The sequence below is a fragment of the Nicotiana attenuata genome, chromosome 7 (assembly GCF_001879085.1).
Source record: "Nicotiana attenuata strain UT chromosome 7, NIATTr2, whole genome shotgun sequence".
Classification (NCBI taxonomy): domain Eukaryota; kingdom Viridiplantae; phylum Streptophyta; class Magnoliopsida; order Solanales; family Solanaceae; genus Nicotiana; species Nicotiana attenuata.
In genome coordinates, this window is record NC_031995.1 from 70186256 (window position 1) to 70208072 (window position 21817).

A 21817-nucleotide genomic window follows, 5' to 3' on the forward strand; every position below is an offset into this window, starting at 1 on the left:
TTTACTTTTTATTTCATTGTTCTTCCTTTATTCAACGATTCTTGCAATCTTGCGGGATTGAAGAACGTGTGGGTGAAGTTTCTTTTCATCTTACATTCTTCTAACGTGAGTTTGAAGAACGCTTTCGCTAGTTTTGTGAAAAGCTTTAGCGGGGTGCTTTTGTTTTTCTCCCTTCTTTGTACTTGAGAGGTGCAAAACCTTGAAAGTACATCAATTTGGTATCAGAGCACAAGTTCCAGGTCCAAATTCTTGATTTGCTACATTGTTCATCATGTCACCAAACAAGAAAATACCAAGTTAGGGATCCTCTTCAATAGATCTTCAATTAAAAGTTCATAAATTAAGAACTAGAATCCTTGAACGAGACACGAAAAAATTAAAGTGCAGCTAGATGACTTGAAAGAATCAATGGAGAATCTGACTAAATTAGTTGAAAGTTTGGTGTTTCAATATCAACTACCAAATTCGCCACAACGCCTACAACCGCCACATTTACCACTTCTATATCCACCAATTCATTCACAAAGAGCTGAAGAGGTTGAAGCTGACCAAGGCACAAGAGTAACAAGACACCATGCCCATTATGATAAATATTCAAATAATCAGGGGCGTGAAGAGGACAAAGCTGATAAAGACCCATATCAAAGAGATGAGGAACAGGCATTGGATCTACTAATTGAGGAGTTCCCACCAAAGTTTTTTGATGATCCGAACCCAACTATGTGTGTTATTGACTTTCCGCCTTTTAGAGATGCTCAACACAATATTGACTTGATAGTTGACTCTATCAATCCAAACAAGGTAGCATATTGCATTAATTCTAAAGTCCATAGAAATATGCTAGAAAAAGAGGAAAAATTACCTATAAATGAGTGGATATTGGAGAGTTTGAGTCCATATATTGGAGAAACAAGATGTCTTAACGTCATAAATATATGTGGCTATCATCAATGTGACTGTTGGCGTACGAGCGATGCAATTGATGCATTCCCAAGAAGAGCGTTGATCTCCATGTTTAACTCAAAGCTAGACATGGAGTTGGTTAACCATATACCAATAACTTCATATCGTAAGTTGAAGTTTGAAAGTCAATATAGAAAGATTACATGGAGAGGACTTGATAGAAAGTTGAAACATAGAAAGTGGAATTGGGTTCGACCACATGCTAAGTTTGCTTACAACGTGAAGAAGCTCTATGATAAACTAGCAAAGTGTAACTTAAAACCCGGTGAGCATTGGGTCGCCAGTTTTTCCCTTTGGGTCTCCGTTCTTATTATAACAAATCTTGCGTCATCTATGGAAGCTGTTAGACTCGAGGACAAGTCTTTTCAACCAGGGGAGAATGATGCAAGATCAAGAATGCTAAAAATCCAAGAAATTCAAGAAGCTTATTTATTATTTCCTAGTAATTTAATTCTTGTTTTAGTAGGATTATATTTGTAGGTCTAGTCAAACTAGGATTCTTAGATGGTATCCCATTCTTACTAGAATTCTTTTTCCTATTTTAGTTAGGATAGGTTTTCTTAGCCTTATTCTTATTCTAGTCTAATTAGGATTAGTTTTCCTTAATCTTACCAATTTTACTCATTGTAAGGCCTATTTAAAGGGCTTAATATGCTGAAAATAAACATTGGTGATTAGTTTTTTTAACTATTGCTTCAAAAACGTGATTTACTTTTTATTTTATTGTTCTTCCTTTATTCAACGATTCTTGCAATTTTGCGGGATTGAAGAACGTGTGGGTGAAGTTTCTTTTCATCTTACATTCTTCTAACGTGAGTTTGAAGAACGCTTTCGCTAGTTTTATGAAAAGCTTTAGCGGGGTGCTTTTGTTTTTCTCCCTTCTTTGTACTTGAGAGGTGCAAAACCTTAAAAGTACATCAGAAGCAGAAGAATGACAAAACATGTAAGTAGTGTCTTATCTATATTATCAGTAATGAGAAGAGAGCAATTCCTTTGCCGAGAACTCATGTTTTCTCTTGCATTTAATTAACTTTATTCTATTTTATATTTTCCATGAGAATCCTTTCAATTGTATAGTTTATTAGTCAATACATCTATATCTAAAAAATTTAGCAATTGTGTTTGCACAGTCTCTCAGTTGCATGTGTTATAGGGCTATGCGAATATAAGCTAGGAGCAAGGATTCCATTGAATTCAAACCATAAAGCATGAAAGTCTTTTTCCTCCCATTAGAATAAAAGAATAAATGAAGGAATCCAATTGCCTCTTCTCTGAAAAGCCCAAACAGAATTACACGGACCCAAGAAAAAGGTATGAACTCAATCTTCGGCCCTTACCCTGAGTTTATCAAGGAGATAAATATCTCCCTAAGGAGACCCTCCAAACAATCTCGGGAGAAATCTATGAAATAAGTGAGAAATACTCTAGGAATTAACAAAGAGAAAAAAAAAAAAAAAAAAGGAAAGAAAAGAAATGCCGAAAATGGGTGAAACAGAAGAGATGGTAAAAGGTTCTGAATCCAACATAATACGCTGGTACAGTATTGCCTCCTAGCATATGCATTGTCTAGTTACATAACACAACTAGTATTCTTTATAAATAAAATTTTAAAATGTATTACAGTAAAATGCTTGTGATATGTAAATGGCTTGGCCCCAACTATATCAGACAAGCTGTAAATGATTAAACAGGCATGCAGCATAAGCAAATACCCTAGGTTTTCATCAGTGTAGTTCACGAGTAGAGTAGATGTTGAAGTCGTAGAAGTCACTTTAGAAACTAACAGGGGCATAAACGTAAAACAGATCTGTAATGAAACCTTTCGTGTAAAAATTTGTCAAGGCTCTCAGCTTTTCCAAAGGCGAAAAAGAGTGGAGAATCCCCGTTTTCCATCTTAAAGCAGGAAACCACTTCAAAAAGGAGAACAATGTACTAGCTTCTAAGATGACTATCAAACCCTCAAAAAAGGCAGTATCACAATTTGCCTCCTATTAAACATCTGAAAAATGATTAACTAACAAAAACAACTACTATATCTAAATGAATCCGGGGATTTAATGACATCAAAGAACTTTTTACAAAACCAACTTTTCTCGTACCCTGTTTGGACTTCAGACACCTAGAGTCCTATACTAACATTTTTCATTTTGCTAAGACGTGATAGTCCAGTTGCCACAACAGCCCTGGGTATCTGCACTCCTAGGCGTTCAAGTGCCTAGCACTTATACAACCAGGTAGTCTGAAACTGTTGGACTCATCAGCCATTATATTGTTCTAACATATCTGCAAACCCTAAACTTAGAGGAGATAACCATCCTGTTGTCCTGGAGAATTGTGATAGCTGATAAAAATGTAGAGATCACGAGCAACTACTTGCTTTAGGTCATAGAACTGGCGGATGGCATATAAGGAAAATGTAAAATTTGGTGAAACAGAAACATTATTTGAAACTTCAAATGCTATAAAAAGGAAAATTAGTGCATAGAAATCCAAAACTCAGGTTGGTGCGATTGGGATACATAAGTGAACAGCTATTACAAGATAAGTAGATTATTAATATCAGTGGGCTCCTTGCTGTAAAAGCTAAAAAAACATTGATATGGAACTAATGTTATTTGCCAAACTGAATACCTCCAATCATGGATATGACCTTGACAGTTCATACGTCGCAATGCCACCGTCAGGATTCTGCATAGTACATCCTAGAAAAGGCTTCATCAATAATTCAAAGCAATGTGCAGTTTCAAGATAATTACAATAACCATATGTAGGATATGTAACTATCAAGAATCCAGTTGCAAGAAATCATCAAAAGGCTGATCTAATGAGGTAAAAACCCATATTTTCCAATTACAAAGAGAAAATGCTTTTACCTGTAATGATAGCATAACATTTACAGCATCGTACAAACGCTTTGCCTCCAATGGTTCACCAACAATCTCCACGGGTAGTTTGGAGAGTTGAAGACATGCCTGATAGACATGGCACAAAGAGATCTCTACAAATGAAAACGTCTCAACAAATGAAGGTTTTAAAAAAAATGCCTACTTTAAGCCCCTCCGATGTACAATCTGAAATAGGCCAACCATGATCTGCAGTAGAGAAAGGCCAAGCACCTTTTGAAATATGACGATACCAGAAATCAAGATTGCCTGGGCAATCATCTAACACCTTTATAAAAAATAAGAATTTAGCACGCCAGAGATGAAAATCAAGATAAACAAGGACAAAACGCCACATATATATTAAGGAGCAGAGGTATTACCTGCGTGTCTTTCATGTACGTGTGTGCTTTTCTCAAAGTTGGACCATAGTCTTCACCAAGGTTTGTCGAAATGATTGCTTGAATAGCAAAAGAAGTATCCCATGATTGACTTCCATTATATCCCTGCAATTTGGCATCATATCATCTTTAGACTACTAGAAATAAGGAAAATAATGTTAACAATTAATATCATAGCAACTATAGCGGGGAACTTGAGAAACTCTGCCAATTTAATAATCTATAAAGTTAAACAGTCTTACTTTCCTGAGAAAAATAAAGTAGAACTAATTACTAAAGGACTTATGAATATTATCAAGTGATATTTCTAGACCTGCATTTTCATGCCATCTTCAGCAATCCATAGATAATCATATAATCGTGGAATATGTAATTTGAAAGCTTCCGAATTAGGATCTTCCGCCCAGCAACAAAGCATATTTAAGACCTGCACATGATGGATCAGTTTACCATAAAAAGGGAAGAATATATGATGTAGCACCAGAATGAAGAAGGGACAATGGTAGGAAAATAGAGAGAGAAAGATAAATCAATTCATAAAGTGTTATACATCAAGTGAATACCAAACAAAGCACTCCAGATTCCTATTAATAATAAAATGAGTTCTGAACAAGTTATGAATCTTAAAACTATTATAACTCTATCTTTAACATAAGACTAGACAAAATCTTACTTATAATTAGAAAATAAAATATTGTCTCTAACTAAAGATAAAACCTTATCCAATTAAACGAAATAGGATGGTCTATACTTTATTCCAACAAAAAGGAAAAGGTAAAATTGAAACTAGAGATGATAATAATGCAATGCCTTATAAAACTACATCCTTTTCCCACAGTTGGGAAATAACATGACAATGATGAGTGCAAAAGCAGGTCAAACTCCAAAAGTTCCAGATTTATGGAATAAAATTCACACTGATTGAATTCATGCAGCATGAAGCAATGATCCTTTTATTGAATATACTTTCGCTTCAAACCACCAATTAGAGTAAGCAAAATCCACTTGTAATGGCGTCTTGCAAAACCTAATAACCATCTCCAAAATTCAAGAAAGATTTGAAAAAGAAGGTCCATTGAATGTTGAAGTATGGGTTACATTGCAGAGGATAGGATGATGGGTGTTTTATTACGTACATGGTGCAAATGATTGCAACAGCCTGTGATGAATCAAAACCTAAACTCTAATACCAAGTTGATGCAAGACTAGAAGGATCAAGGGAGAAGGGAGAGAACATAGAGAGAAATAGGACAAGGAAAAAGAAAAATAAGATTGAAAAATCAATTAATAATGTATTACTCAGCTCATCAAACTCATCTCCTCCTACAAAGTACATCAAAATCCTATTTATACACTGATGAATTCTGAACAAGTTAGAACTCTTAAAACTACTCGAACTTTACTCTAAGTAAGATAAGATGATAAAACTTATCTTTGATTAAAGATAAGATAATATCTAACAACTTCCTTTATCCCATCTTATGTGACAATCTTTCCTTATTAATATATTCTAAAAAGAATGACACGTGTCTATATCTGGAAACAATTCAACGTATATTTCCTTTTTACCCTTTATGGCATGCTTTTATAGCCACATAATTTCAGGCCTATGTCATGGCATGTTTCCACAAGTTTCAAAAGTATTTTTTTTTCTTTCTCCGTCTAGTCAAACACCACCATAAAAATTGAGACAGAGGAAGTAATACATAAAATCTAATCTCTACTTTATTTCTAACTAAAAGATAAAGGTAAATTAGACTAGAATTTAAGAAGTAAAATTCAATGTTATATGGAGCTACATCAATATATTTGACAAACTGACGGTTAGTTTGTAGCTCATTGAGGAACAATTGATTAAGTTGCTCGGATTCAAGTTCGGGTGTCTGATATGGGTGTGGATCTAGAGGTAGGATCCTTCATGATCTAAATTCTAAGATTCGGGAGTAGCGGAGATTCTTTTAAAAATATTAAAAATATCTAAAAATGGAGTTATAAAAATATGTCTCAATTATGAGACACTATGAGAAAAACTTATAAGGTATTCTGCAAAAGGTGAATCCGAGAAAGAGACAAAAGAAAAATGACTAACTTAGAGATTTCTACATACATGGTATTCCATTTTTTTCTTCAATTTCACCTTAGCTTTTGTTTTTATTTCAGATACAATGGTATTTGTCCCGAATTTCTACGTCGATTTTGCCAAAGTACCCAAAATCGGTTGACCTCTGGACTCCACTTGTGGGCTTAGACAGTGTTTGTTATTGTTGATGTATTGTACCCAAAATCAGTTGACCAGTTCCGATACCGATCTCACACCCACACCCACGCCCACATCGTGTCCGACACGGGTACGACACTCAAAGTGAAGAGGCCGAGCAACTTAGACAGTTGAAGAAACTTCCCAAACATAAGTATGAAAGAAGTAGCAAAAAGATTAGTCTAAGATTTAAAGGTGAAAACAATTAACAACAAATGCTCTAGACCAGGAAGAAACATCGACAAATTCCCATAATTCTTCCACAGGATCTTATGCATCGTCGCTGGTTCCGAAACCTTCAAGCCACAAGTTTTTTTCAAGATCACCGTCTTTAAAGGCAAGTCGGCATTGTTCTTGTCACGATCCAAATCGGAGGGCCGCGACGGGCACCTGGTGCCTTACTCAACCAAGTACCAACTTAACGTATCTTTCCTATAACACAATCATGGGTAAATGGGCCAGAAGGGCCGCCATGCGATAATCAGAATAAAATATAAGAGAATACTCGACATAGGACTACCCAACATGATATACAAACTTATACATGTGACATACGTGCCTATAAGGCCGACATGATCATTTGTACACTCAAAACTTAGGCCGACAAGGCCATGCAAGTATCTATATACATGATATGAGTCTACAAGCCTCTAAGAGTACATAAACATCATAAAGGCCAGGACACGGTCCCGCCATACCAATGAATACATGTGCGAAGCATACTGACCAAATAGGCAACTCCGGAGCAAATGGAGTGCACCAACACCTTCCACTGAGCAGATAGCCTACTAGGAAGATTGTCAACCTGTTTATCGGGATCTACGGGCATGAAACGTAGTGTCTCCAGGCAAAAGGGAGGTCAGTATGAACAAAGTACCGAGTATGTAAGGCAGGAAAACATAAATAAGAACAGTAATGTAAAGAGAGATAGAGGAGATACAACTTATAGCATCTGAGTGCCCCTGAGGCTACTGACATGAAATGGATGATAAATATATATACATAAACTTTTGAAAACATACGCCTCTGTGGGCATCATCATCATCATATCATACCCGGCCTCGAAGAGGACTCGGTAAAAACGTACCCAGCCATCATAAGGCTCGGTAGAATCGTACCCAACCACGTGGAGCTCGGTAAAAATCAACTGATCAGTGGTTGCACAATAGGTACCATACCCGGCCGACTATAGCGCGACTCGGTAGAGTAAAATAGATACATATATATATAATACATGCTGGACTCATGGAATCACATTCTCAACCTTCCGGGATGACGTAAGGTCGTTGCACCTTGGATTAACATTATGGACATCATACCATCAATAAGAACTTCAATAGGATTTAAGGATCATACATACTTTCTTAGAATAACTTTATAAGGAAAGAACAACATAGATAGCCTTAGTTGCTAGGAGCAGATTCATTATAAAATAGCGTATTGTTTATGTTCAATTCACTTAGATCATGCCAAAAGAAAGAAGAAAGTGCCTTAACATACCTTTGCAATCTTCTCTCCAATCTTCAACCAAGCTCAATATGATCTTCTTACGTCTATAATGAGTAACCCGACTTCGTCGCCATCATATAAGCATTGTAACTCTCATATTTCAAAACCAATATTCTACAAGAAAACGGATAGCACCTCCCCTATTTTTACTACATCCAATAAGTTACTAAAAGTCACCAAACAACCCAAACAACAACAATATAATTCACAATAAGCTCTCTGATTACTCCAACAACTATTTTGAGCGGCAAGCTCGATTTACAATCAATAAAATATAATTTAATCCAATTAACTTTCCATGAATCTGCCTAAAAGTTGTATAACATCATACTTTTTGCTTTCCATATCATTTTCAGCCCAAAACATCATAAGAATAATCTTCAAAAATAGTCCACACGCCTAACACCTTAACCTTTATCGTCAACCTCTTGTTTTTCATGTTATCTTCTTCAATCCACTGAATTAGCACATAGATAAGATTAACAACAGCAGCACAACATAATCAAACTATTTATAACAATTTCCAACCACAACAAACCATATATAGCCTCAACATAGCTCACAAAAAAAGATAACAATTCCTTATGCCATGTCAATTACTATCTTGTAGATTTTCACTCAAACAACTCAACCAACACATGATTAATCTTAAACATAATAAAGAATATGATTTACTTACCTTAGGCAGTAGATACAACTTGAAATCCCTAGCTGGTGTAGCTCACAACAACCCTCAATGACACCACAACATTATAGGAGTTGTATTCTCTTCTTGAATCAACTTTTGTGTTCAAGTTGGTGTGTAAACACTTGTATTTCGCCTTGAAACTCTAATATATACGAAGGAGGGACTGATTCTTAGCTTCATCATAAAGAACAACACAGAATATGAGTTTACTTACCTTTGAAGAACCCTCTAAAACAACCACAAGATGAAGAACTACGATCTAGCAAGCACCACGGGATTTCTAGCATTGGATTCATGTTTTTATCTTAGGTTTTCACCCTAGAATCATGGAGGAACCCTTGGAGAGCAATTATGAGGGTTTAGGAACTGTTTTGGACGAGAAAAATATGTTAAAACGACATATAATTGACTTAAATACAAGCTGAAGTTTTGCACCGACTTTGTGGGTCCCCTGGGAGCTGCTTGCGCAGTCTCGCGAAAACACGAATATCTCTCTACTTCAATGTCGTATTGACAAATGGTTAAACGTGTTAGAAACTAGACTCGTAGATCTTCAATTTAGTAGGTATATCACCCCGCAATTCCAAGTATATTTGGAGAAAAGCTCAGCTACATTTGACCTAATTTTCAGCACATTTATGAATGTAACTTGTGATGACCTTTGCCAACTTTTGTTCCACAACTCGATTGACTTCAAAACCTAACACACGTTTATCATACAACTAAAATAACTCATATATAATCTCCTTATAATGTTAAACACCCTAGTCTCACCCCAAAAGTATATGTTATAATATTCCAACTTGCCGACTTTCAACGAAACTTATTTTTTCAATCTGTTTCGCTTCTAAGCCTTTTAACCCTCTTGGTACTTGGTATTCATGATCTTAAATATTTGTAACCTTCACGGTAACATTATTAGCTTACTTTATACACTTTTCAAAGATTATTTCATTTCTGAGCTTACATCAATTGGCTTACGACGTATTCTTACGTATGAAAATATGGGGTGTAACATCATTCCCCTCTTTGGAACATTCGTCCTCGAACGTTGACTGATGTGCTTATTAGTATCATAATCCATTTCTCTTACGAATATTTATTACTGTCCTTGCCATCTAGGCAAATATTCTGTGAATAAATCCCAAGGCCAGGGCATTTCCTCCTTTAGGCCTCTTTCTCACACCACTACTTGTTGTCTGAATTCTTTCAATCTCGTAACTGTTGCTACCTTCTATCATGCAGCATGTACGACTTTGTCCTTGTATGTACGCCTATATGACTCTTCTCTCCTTTTTCCTCCAGCTTTTAACCAATCTCTAGGCCTCACTTTGGGAACATATACATAACTTTGACAAGTTGTCCCTCTGGGCATCTATAGATGTACTAAAGTTCTTCGTTTGGTACTTGTCGAACTTAGGATTATTGCTATATCTTGTTTCATAGCCTCGGTTAGCTATGCTTATGGTTTTACTGCATCTAGGTAGGTCATACTATACCATAAGACTTACTTCAGTTTATTATTATCGAGGTTTGCTACCTAACTCTAGTTTACACTCTTGTTGCTTATCCTAATGTATAAATCTAAGTCCTTCAATGCTTCCTTATTACTGTTCATCTTAAGAATGATGGCCTAGTATCATATCATACTTTGTAACTTTTATCCATCCATTGTTGATTTATTATTGATTTACCTTAACGTTGATCTGTAATCTACCACTGATAACTTGAAATTTCACCATACGTAATACATTGTCACTAGGGCTCGCGTCGCATCGGGGAACATTTGAAGTGATTTTCTTGATCCACCTAGGGACGACACTATACTTTAATAATCATATTTCATAACATTCCAACGTGATTCATGTTATGGAGGTATTCTAATCCCGTGCAATTCATGAAATCCCTTTTCTTTAAATCATTACTCAACCAAATGCCTAAACGTCATCCTTTTATTTATCACAACTACACCCTTATTCTACTACCAGGGCAGCATTCCATCTCTTCTAAATGCTCCTAGTTTTAAACTCCTTTGAGTTCATTCAAGCTATACTGAGCTTTCTATAAATTATGGAAACAATTAGCTCACTTGTTTTGATGGGCTTAATTCTGAGGCCTTACCTATTCTTGTCACCTTCTCACTCAACTTTTCTTATTCTTACTCCTATCTACCTAAAACCTTGTTGCTCTACCATAATTTAGCTCGCGACCTACACATATCTATTTATACTACTCGCAATCTTCCTTTAAATTGCTAACACCATAGATTTCCTTTCGCGCCTTCCCAGTTGTCTTTAAATGTAAGCAACTGCTTTTCCTTGTCGTTCTGCCACTTTTTGCATGAATACTTGGCTTATCTTAGGGCCCACACATGTTGTAATTCCATGCAACCCATATGATCTCGGATATACTTTTGATTTTACTTCTCGTTCATTAGTCACAATAGGTGCCACTTTCTTATAGAGTGCATACGATGTTGTAGTGAGACTGTTGTTACAAGACCATTATTTCTTTAGGTCAATATGCTTAGGTTGAAGCCTTCTTCCTTATTTCCTCAACTAGTATTTTGTTGTATTACTTAGGGGAGACCCTCTGACTCTTGTAACGCTGTGAGCTTATTACATCGTATACCCGACAAAATTATCGATGTTCTTACTCGCCTATAAATATCCTTAGTTACATAACTTCGTGCTCTTGTGCTCATAGGGTTACTTCTAAGCTCAAAGTTTGATTGTCTCCTTAATGGCACTCTCTCTTATTTTCGTAAAACTTAAACTGTACCTTTAACTGCCCCAACTTCTATCTGAACATTTTTCAACGATTGCGATCTCGTATCTACAAGACTGAATTTTCTATGCTGGGGTTTCACTACGTTTATCTTGCATGATCTGTTAATTTATATAGATCCTCTAGTCTAGCCATAACTAGGCTCTCTTCCTGAATCAACTACTAACTACTCATTGGTCCATTCTTATATCTATATTCTGCGTAATCTCTCTTGGGTTATGTCCTTTGTCTTAACTTACCCCTCGCATTGGCACTTTATGTATCAAGTGTTCATTTGCACTTATTTATCAATAACTTCTAGTGATGGAACCCTTACTGCCTCGTACCAGGGTCGTGCTTGCATATCGTTCAGGAGTCGTGACATATCTATAAATCTCAGTAAAGGCAATCTCATTCTGTTAGCCTTTTTACCGCATTCTTCCTTTACTATTCCATAGTTACCTCATCATCTTTGGCGTCTTTTCACATCTTCGCTGATATCTTACTCGCCTTGTGGTAACCCTTCTGTGCCAAGGATAACTGAATTTCTACGCACGAGGGTGACACCTAGTGTAACTAGCATACTTAGTGCCTTAAGCTTAACTCTGCTCACAGTGCTTGATTTAGGGAAGCGTTTTCCTGAATGACCTTTAAATGTTATTCTTCTATTGCCCATTCTATTATTCCCGGAACGCAATCTTTGAAATTCTCACGATGCCATCTATTATCGAATCCTTCGGTCCCTAATTCATGTTCAGTTTATATTGTTCTCTAGCTCATACTGATTTCTATTACTCCGGCGATCTAGCTTTTCCCTCTGGTAATCACGTTGGATTCACCAACTCATTTCTCTAAATGAGGATATGACTTTTGGCCTATACTCTTTTATTGTCTCAAGGCCTAGCACCTCTTGTATTTTCCTACACTTGACTATAGACTGTGTCATCCTGTCATATTTTTATTTACCGTTATCAACCATTTATCACATCTTACTCATAATGCTTCATTTACTCTCTTCTTATTCTCCTGCTAATATTTCTGTCTATCACCTTATTCTGAAAACTTCAACAAAATATTGTTTCATTTTTAGCTCCCCTTGCTCCATCCACAGGATCTTCGGGTTGCCTAACATTCTCTCTTTACTAGGGACAGGAGCCATACAAAGGTAAAAATTTATCCCTTCTAGGATTCTAGCGCCAATCTTCTAAATTTTCAGGACATTCTAGTATTCATATCTAACTCTACTATTCTAGAGTGCACCATATGGGTGTCACACAAGGAGAACTAATACCACATTTGCAATATCTTTTGGAAATATCAGCTAATGCTAAAAATCCATCAACCATTTTGGGTTACTCTAACCACACCTGGATACTGATATCCCATCCTTCTCTAAATCTATATAGGTTAGCTCCCATAGGACATACCTGAGATGGGTGTTGTCAAGTGTATATATCTTTGTTACTGTTGAAAGTTACTCAGAACGCTTATATTTCTCTTCCTGAATTGTAAATACTGATATTCTTCACTAACTGGATACCTCGTACCCTTCTTCACCTTGCTTCTTTTACTTGTTGAAACTTGTATCTATCTTTTGATTCGCTCGTTGATTTTTGCCATATGGGTGGATAGATATTCATGCCCCAGGGCTCTTTATCAAGAAGCTTACATATCTTAGTACACACATGATCTACTGAAGACCTTACATTTATTCATCGTAAGCATGATGCGAAATCGAGTTCCTCTGACTCAACTCTTCCACGGCGACATTCAATCTCTTACCAACTGTCTTTTTGGATGTAGGTATCGTTCTGTTACGAATAAAATAGAATTTAGGAGTTCGAATTATGACAACTGAGCTCTACCATACGATCTAGAGTAATAAGAAAGAGTGATAGTCCTAAATGCCCTGTAGCCTCCTACTTATAAGTGTGGTGCACAACACACCCATAAATAAGACTCTACTAGACAAGGCTTGTAGACTCCCTGGGATAGAATTGCTCTGATACCAAGTTTGTCATGACACAAATTAGAGGGCCGCGACGGGCACCTGGTGCCTTACTCAACCGAGTACCAACGTGACGTATCTTTCTTATCACACCATCATGGGTAAATGGGCCAAAAGGGTCGCCATGCGATAACCAGAATAACACATAAGGGAATACTCGACATAAGACGAACCAACATGATATACAAACTTATACATGTGACATACGTGCCTATAAGGCCGACATGATCATTTGTACACTCAAAACATAGGCCGACAAGGCCATACAAGTATCCATATACAGGATATCTGTCTACGAGCCTCTAAGAGTACATAAACATCATAAAGGTCGGGACATGGCCCCGCAATACCAATGAATACATGTGCAAAGCATACTGACCAAATAGGCAACTCCGGAGCAGGTGGAGTGCACCAACACCTTTTGCTGAGCTGATAGCCTACTAGGAACACTGTCAACCTATCTATCAGGACATGTGGGCATGAAACGCAGCGTCCCTAGGAAAAAGGGAGGTCAATACGAATAAAGTACCGAGTTGTAAGGCAGGAAAGCATAAATAAGAACAGTAATGTAAAGAGAGATAGAGGAGATACAACCTATAGCATCTGAGTGCCTCTGAGGGCTACTGGCATGAAATGTATGATACATATATATACATAAAATTTTAAAAACATACGCCTCTGTAGGCATCATCATCATCATCATATCGTACCCGGTCTCGAAGAGGACTCGGTAAAAAACTACCCGGCCATCATAAGGCTCAGTAGAACCGTACCCGGCCACGTGGAGCTCGGTAAAACCCAACTGATTAGTAGTTGCACAATAGGTACCGTACCCGACCGGCTATAGCGCGACTCGATAGAGTAAAATTGATACATATGTATAATGCATGCTGGACTCATGTAATCACACTCTCAACCTTCTGGAGTGACGTAAGGTCGTTGCACCTTCAATTAACATTATGGACGTCATAAATTCAATATGAACTTCCATAGGATTCAATGATCATGCATACTTTCTAAGAATAACTTTATAAGGAAAGAACAACATGGACAACCTTAGTTGCTAGGAGTAGATCCGTTATAAAAGAGCGTATTGTTTATGTTCATTTCACTTTAGATCATTCCAAAAGAAAGAAGAAAGTGCCTTAACATACCTTTGCAATCTTCTCTCCAATCGTCAACCAAGCTCAATATGATCTTCTTACGTCTACAATGAGTAACCTGACTTCGCCGTCATCATATAAGAACTTGAACTCTCATATTTCAAAACCAATATTCTACAAGAAAACGGACAGCACCTCCCCTATTTTTACTACATCGCATAAGTTACTAAAATTCACCAAACATTCCAAACAACAACAATATAATTCACAATAAGCTCTTTGATTTCTACAATAACTATTTTGAGCGGCAAGCTCGATTTACAATTAAAAAAATATAATTTAATCCAATTCCTTTTCCATTAATCTGCCTACAACTTATATAACATCATACTTATGCTTACCATGTCCTTTTCAGCCCAAAACATCATAAGAATAATCTTCAAAAATAGTCCACACGCCTAGCACCTTAACCTTTATCGTCAACCTCTTATTTTTCATGTTATCTTCTTCAATCCATTGAATTAGCACATAGATAAGCTTAACAACAGCAGCCACAACATAATCGAACTATTTATAACACTTTCCAGCCACAACAAACCATATATATAGCCTCAGCACAGTCCACAAAAAAAAAAGATAACGATTCCTTATGCCATGTCAATTACTATCTTGTAGATTTTCACTCAAACAACTCAACCAACACATGATTAACCTTAAGCACAATGAAGAACATGATTTACTCACCTTAGGCAGTAGATACAATGTGAAATCCCCAGCTGGTGTAGCTCATAACAACTCTCAATCACACCACAATACTATAGGAGTTGTATTCTCTTCTTGAATCAACTTTTGAGTTCAAGTTGGTGTGTAAACACTTGTATTTCGCCTTAAAACTCTAATATATATGAAAGAGGGACTGATTCCTAGCTTAATCATAAAGAACAAAACGAAAACTGAGGTTACTTACCTTTGAAGAACCCTCCAAAACAGCCACAAGATGAAGAACTACGATCTAGCAAGCACCACGGGATTTCTAGCATTGGATTCATGTTTTTATCTTAGGTTTTCACCCAAGAATTATGGAGGAACCCTTGGAGAGCATTTAGGAGGGTTTAGGAGCTGTTTTGGACGAGAAAAATGAGTTAAAAGTACATATAATTGACTTAAAAACAAGCTGAAGTTTTACACTGACTTTATGGGTCCCATGCGAGCTGCTTGCACGGTCTCGCAAAAATGCGAATATCTCTCTACTACGATGTCGTATCGACGAACAATTAAATGCGCTAGAAACTGTACTCGTAGATCTTCAATTTAGTTGGTAGACAACCCCGTACTTTGAAGTATATTTGGATAAAAGCTCAGCTTAATTTGACCTAATTTTTAGCACATTTATGAATGTAACCTGTGATGACCTTTCCCAGCTTTTGTTCTACAACTCACTTGACTTCAAAACCTAACACACGTAGCACCCTAGCCTCACCCCAAAGTACATGTTATAACATTCCAACTTGTCGACTTTCGACGAAACTTATTTTCTTCAATTCGTTCCGCTTCTAAGTCTTTCAACCCTCTTGGTACATGGTATTCATGATCTTAAATATTTATAACTTCCACGGTAACATGATTAACTTCATAAGCTTTTCAAAGATTATTTTATTTCTGAGTTTACATCAATTGACTTACGACATATTCTTACGTATGAAAATATGGGGTGTAACAGTTCTTCAAAGCTAGCGACTATTACAGAGCTATGGCGGATAAATGCAGACTCACATGAGTGGGTAAATTCTCCTCTGGAAGACCTAAATTAGAGAAAATTCGTCTGATTTCCAAGCTCAATTCCTAGTTAGGGGTCAGGTAAAAATAGGGCTTTCTGACTATAGATATGTATTTATTGATTTTACTTGCAATGAAGATTGCACCACGTATATTTTAAGAGGATGATGAATAAGGTGTGGTGCCGTAGAAGCGTGTATTTGACCGCAGGTGTGGTTTTGCTGGACAGAAAACCCCAGCTCGAGGTTTGTTCTTCATTTTTCGATTTTGGGCTTGAGGAATTCGGGAGAGAGGCGATTTTTCAAGGGATTTGAAGGAGCAACAGAGAGAAATTAGCACTTGAAGGGGGCATGTTCTCTCTCGGTGCATGTTAAGCAGAATTTGATAACGTGCACGGGCAGCATGACAATTTCGGCCACCACCGCTATAACGCCATCGGCGAGCTCAGTCACACCAGTCATAACTATACCAGGCATGCAAAGCCACTAACATTTGGAAGCTTTCTTCCAATTCTGTTTCAAACTATCAGAGAAGACCCAGATGAAGATGTATCTAATGTCCAACAGAACTTAGCTGTGAAACGAGCGGCGAGAAGAACAAGTGAAGAGATTCCACGCCGGCTACAATTTTCTGACCTAGCTAAAACTACAACACATTCTTCATCCATGACTCAGGAACCTGTACCAATAGAACAGGAACCAATGGAACAGGAACCAATTGAACAAGGAAACAGAATAGGTGAGGAGAAGCCATACAAGAGGAATCGTAGCTCTCAAATGGGGAAAGCTCTCACATATATCCCACCAGATCTGCAGGGTGATACAATTGTAGTAACAATTGAAGAGGAAGACATAAAGGAACATCAAAATTATTGGAATAATGCACTCATTGGGTACGTATTGGGTGAAAATCCATATTTCAAATCTGTGGAGAACTATGTTGAAAATGTGTGGGACTTTGTTAATACTCCAAAGATATTATACCATGATGATGGCTATTACATATTTAGATTTGATTCACTTGAAGATAGAGACAAAGTTATGCAATTAGGGACTTACACTTTTCATAACAAACTATTTATTTTGAAGGATTGGTCACTTGATTTTGTCTTTGATCCAGATTGTTTGAATGTGATTCCACTGTGGGTAAGATTTCCAAATCTACCAGTGGGATTTTGGTCAGCTGAGGCCCTAAGCAAATTGGCAAGTGAAATAGGAAAGCCAATGTACACAGACTTATACACTGCTGAGATGGATAGAATTTCATTTGCTAGAGTCCTTGTAGAAGCAGACATTTCTCATCCTTTGCCAAATGATATTTTACTTCGAACTCCTGTAGGAGTGATTCATCAAAGCATAGAGTATGACTGAAAGCCTAAATTTTGTATGGATTGTGAAAAAGTTGGGCATACCACAGAAGACTGCAGACAGAACTAGGAAATAGGAAAAAATGGACCATTTGTAGAATAGAACAAAAGAAGGAGAAGGGGCAAAAGAAGAAGGAAAGTGGAAACTAAATGGGTAGCAAAAGAGATGACTGCTCCAACAGCTGAAAAAGATGATGCTACAAAGGAGATTGAAACTAAAGAAAATGCAGTAGGCTCACAAATGGAAGATAGGCAGCTGGACATGAATGAATTTCCAGCACTCTCAGAAGTAATAAAGAATGAGAGAAGATATGAAAAGAGAGTGGTTATGTCTACTGTGGAAGAACCAAGTTGTTCTACTAGCCAAATTAATACCACAAATCGATTTGAGATTCTGAATCAAGGTGGTATTGCAGCTGATACTGGGCAGGGTGGACAAATCCACCCTACACCTTCATGATAATCAGTACTTGGAACATTAGAGGACTGAACAAGCCCTTTAAACAGAAGGAGTTGGTGCTCTTTCTGAATAAGTACAAGGTAGAGGTAATGGGGCTAGTTGAGACAAGGGTGAAAGAGAATAAGGCAAAAAGAATAGCCCAGAAGACTGCAAAGGACTGGAAAGTACAGTATAACTATAATTGTGCATATAATGGGAGAATTTGGTTAATGTGGAAGCCTCATATCCACATTCAGATTGATGCACAGTTTGGCCATTGTGAAGTGGAAGAACAAATCAGTCAGAAGAAATGGCTATTCACTGTTGTATATGCTTATAATGACTTGAACTCAAGGCAGCAGTTATGGGAGAAGCTTATTGGTATAGGTTCTAATATTAAAAGTGAATGGCTAATTAGTGGTGATTTTAATAATATCTTACAACCAGATGATAGAATAGGAGCTCCTATAACATTGGCAGAGGTACAAGGATTTAAGGAGTTCTTAGACAAAATTCAACTCACTCCCTTGAAAAGTACAGGATGGTATTATACATGGTGTAATAAAAGGGATGAAAATATGAGGGTGTACAACAAGATAGATTGGGCTTTTGGGAATTTCAGCTGGATGATGAACAATGGGCATATAGAGGCAGAATATCTGAACCCTGGGGTGTCTGATCATTCTCCTATATTGATGAACTGCCAAACTGGTATAATTCAACAACATTTGCATCCTAGACCTTTTAGACTGTATCACACTGTACTTCACCATCCTGAATTTACAAGGATAGTGAAAGAATTATGGGTGCAGAATGATAGAGATTTTGGGAAGGCAAGGACATGGTATAAACTCAGGAAACTGAAGGAGGCATGAAAGGCTTGAACAACTATATGGCATCTTATCAGCAAAAACTGAGTCAAGCAAAGCAGAAGTTAGAACTGGTTCAACATCAACTGTCTCTACAACCTTTAAGGCAGGAGTGCATAGAAGAAGAAAAGGTAGCCTTCCTAGAAGTGGAGAAATGGAGTAACATTGAGGAGCAGGTGATGAGGCAGAAGTCTAGAGCTACTTAGATTCAACATGGAGATGCAAATACCAAGTACTTCCATGCTCAATGGAAGATGCGTACTAATAATAATGCTATTGTCTCTATTCATAGTGATGCAGGTATCAAATTAACAGATCCTAAACAGGTGGAGGAGCAATTTTTGGATTTCTTTAAGAAACTAATGGGTGAGGCATCACCAGTGCACCCTTGCCCAGATGCTGAGGTGATTAAAAAGGGACCTTGTCTAACAACACAACATCAACTGGAGCTGATCAAGTCAGTCATTGAGGAAGAGATAATGGGAGCTATTAAAAGCATGCCAACTGACAAGGCTCCAGGGGTAGATGGTTTTCCAGTAGAATTCTACACAAAGCAATGGGAGGTGATCAAAGCAGATGTGATTGCTGATGTCTTGGATTTCTTTAAGACAGGGAAGCTGCCAAAGGCCATTAATAGCACTGCTATTACTCTCATCCCTAAAGTTCCTAATCCTACACAGGTTAAGGACTTTAGGCCAATAGCATGCTGCATAACTATTTACAAGATTATCACAAAGATCATCACTGGGAGATTAAAAGCAGTAATGAACTATCTAGTAGGTGACTCTCAATCAGCTTTCATTGAAGGCAAGAATATAACTGATAACATCCTATTCACCCATGAACTATTCAAAGGCTACACTAGGAAAGGTATATCTGCAAGATGCATTCTCAAGGTTGATCTTAGAAAGCCTATGATACATTGGATTGGTTCTACTTGAAAAGGATAATGATTGGATCGGGGTTTCCACACAGATTTGTATGTTGGATAATGGAGTGCATAACAACTGTATCCTACTCTTTGACCTTAAATGGAGGACTCACAAAACCATTTGAAGGCAAGAGGGGGATAAGACAGGGAGACCCTGTGTCACCCTACTTATTTGTGATAGCTATGGAGTACTTGCAAAGGGAATTTAGTCAACTGGCTGAAAACAAAGAGTTCCACTTTCATCCAAGGTGCAAAAGACTAGGAGTGATGTATGTGTGTTTTGCTGATGATCTATTGATGTTCTGCAGAGCTGATTTGCAGTCAATTAAGCTACTGCAGGATGCATTTCTGAAATTTTCAAGAGCCTCAGGACTACAGGCAAATCCTGACAAAAGCTCAGTATACATTGCAGGTACAACTGAGAGGATGAAAGAACTTATCTTGCAGGAGTTGGGTTATAATGAAGGCAGCTTACCCTTTAAATACCTAGGGGTTCCATTAGCTCCTAAAAAGCTATCTAATCAACAGTGTTGGCCATTGGTTGAAAAGATTACTGCAAGGATCAGTTGCTGGACCTCAAAACTATTGTCATTTGCTGGAAGATTGCAGCTCATCAAGTCAGTGATTTTTGGGATGCAGTCTTATTGGGCTCAGGTATTTTTACTACCAAAGAAGATCAGCAAAATGATAGAGGCGAATATGCAGAACCTTCCTATGGACAGGGCAGGCTGATATATCCAGAAGAGCTTTGGTAGCATGGGACAAGGTCTGTTTACCACAAACAATGGGAGGGTTGAATGTGATTAACCTGTGCAACTGGAACAGAGCTGCAATAATGAAGCATTTGTGGGCAATTACAAAGAAGAAAGACTGCTTGTGGATTCGATGGGTCCATTCCTACTACATAAAGAACAGGAGAATTGACACCATGCCTATACCTAAGAGTGCAACTTGGGTAGTAAGGAAGATTATTGAGCAAAGGAAGTTTATATTGAATCTACCAACTCTACAAGGCAATGTGCAAGAAAGACTGGAGTCCTTACAGATCACAAGTGGTAAATTCAGTATCAAGAATCTATATAACTTGCAAACTCCTCAGGATCAGAAGGTATACAGGAAAAGTCTGATTTTACATCCTCATATACATCCTAGACACAAATTCAATATGTGGCTGGCCATTCAAAGGAGATTACCAACAGTGGATCGATTGCAGAAAATAGGCATTCAAGTAGCTCAAGTGTGTGTATTCTGTGGTCAGGAAGAAGAGATATTTGAACATCTATTCTTTGAATGCTCCTACACAAGTGCTGTCTGGAAGAGATTGCTAAACTGGATGAGAATCCAAAGACAGATTCAAACTTGGGAGGAGGAACTGCAATGGGTGACTTATCATGCTAGGAAGAAGAAAGGAATTGGCAACATTATTGTAGCAGTGTTTGGCATGCTGCTGCACAGTTTATGGAGGGACAGGAATTCGATCAGATTTCAAAATGGAAGCACCTCAGCAGAGCAGATATGCCGAGAGAGATCACTTCATATGTTCATATCAAAAGCCATATACACAGCAATTGGCAGGAACATATGGAAGCTCTAAACAGATATCCATAGTTAGGCTACTAGAGTAATCCTGTATTCATGTTTTATTTCAGTATCATATTAGTTAGCACATGTATAGGATATGAACACATATAGCCAACTAGTATAGTTATATAGGGAGACATCTCTGAAATGTTGGAGTCAAGTATAGTCTATAAAGAGAAAAGGAACTGGTCAGCAGGTCCTACTGTGTACAGAACAATTTTGATAAATGAAAATGTTAGTTTATAAAAAAAAAAAAGAAGAGGATGATGAATATTGGA

The 21817-nt window shown here is 37.4% G+C and overlaps 1 protein-coding gene and 1 pseudogene across 1 annotated transcript; one reads left to right on the forward strand and one right to left on the reverse strand.

Moving 5' to 3' along the window:
- Window positions 1-5284, reverse strand: part of LOC109230151 — a 10574-nt pseudogene extending 5290 nt beyond the window's left edge.
- Window positions 20019-21552, forward strand: LOC109230152. Its single transcript, XM_019395677.1, has 2 exons — window positions 20019-20612; window positions 20686-21552. The coding sequence occupies exons 1-2, from the start codon at window positions 20019-20021 to the stop codon at window positions 21550-21552; spliced, it is 1461 nt and encodes a 486-aa protein (XP_019251222.1).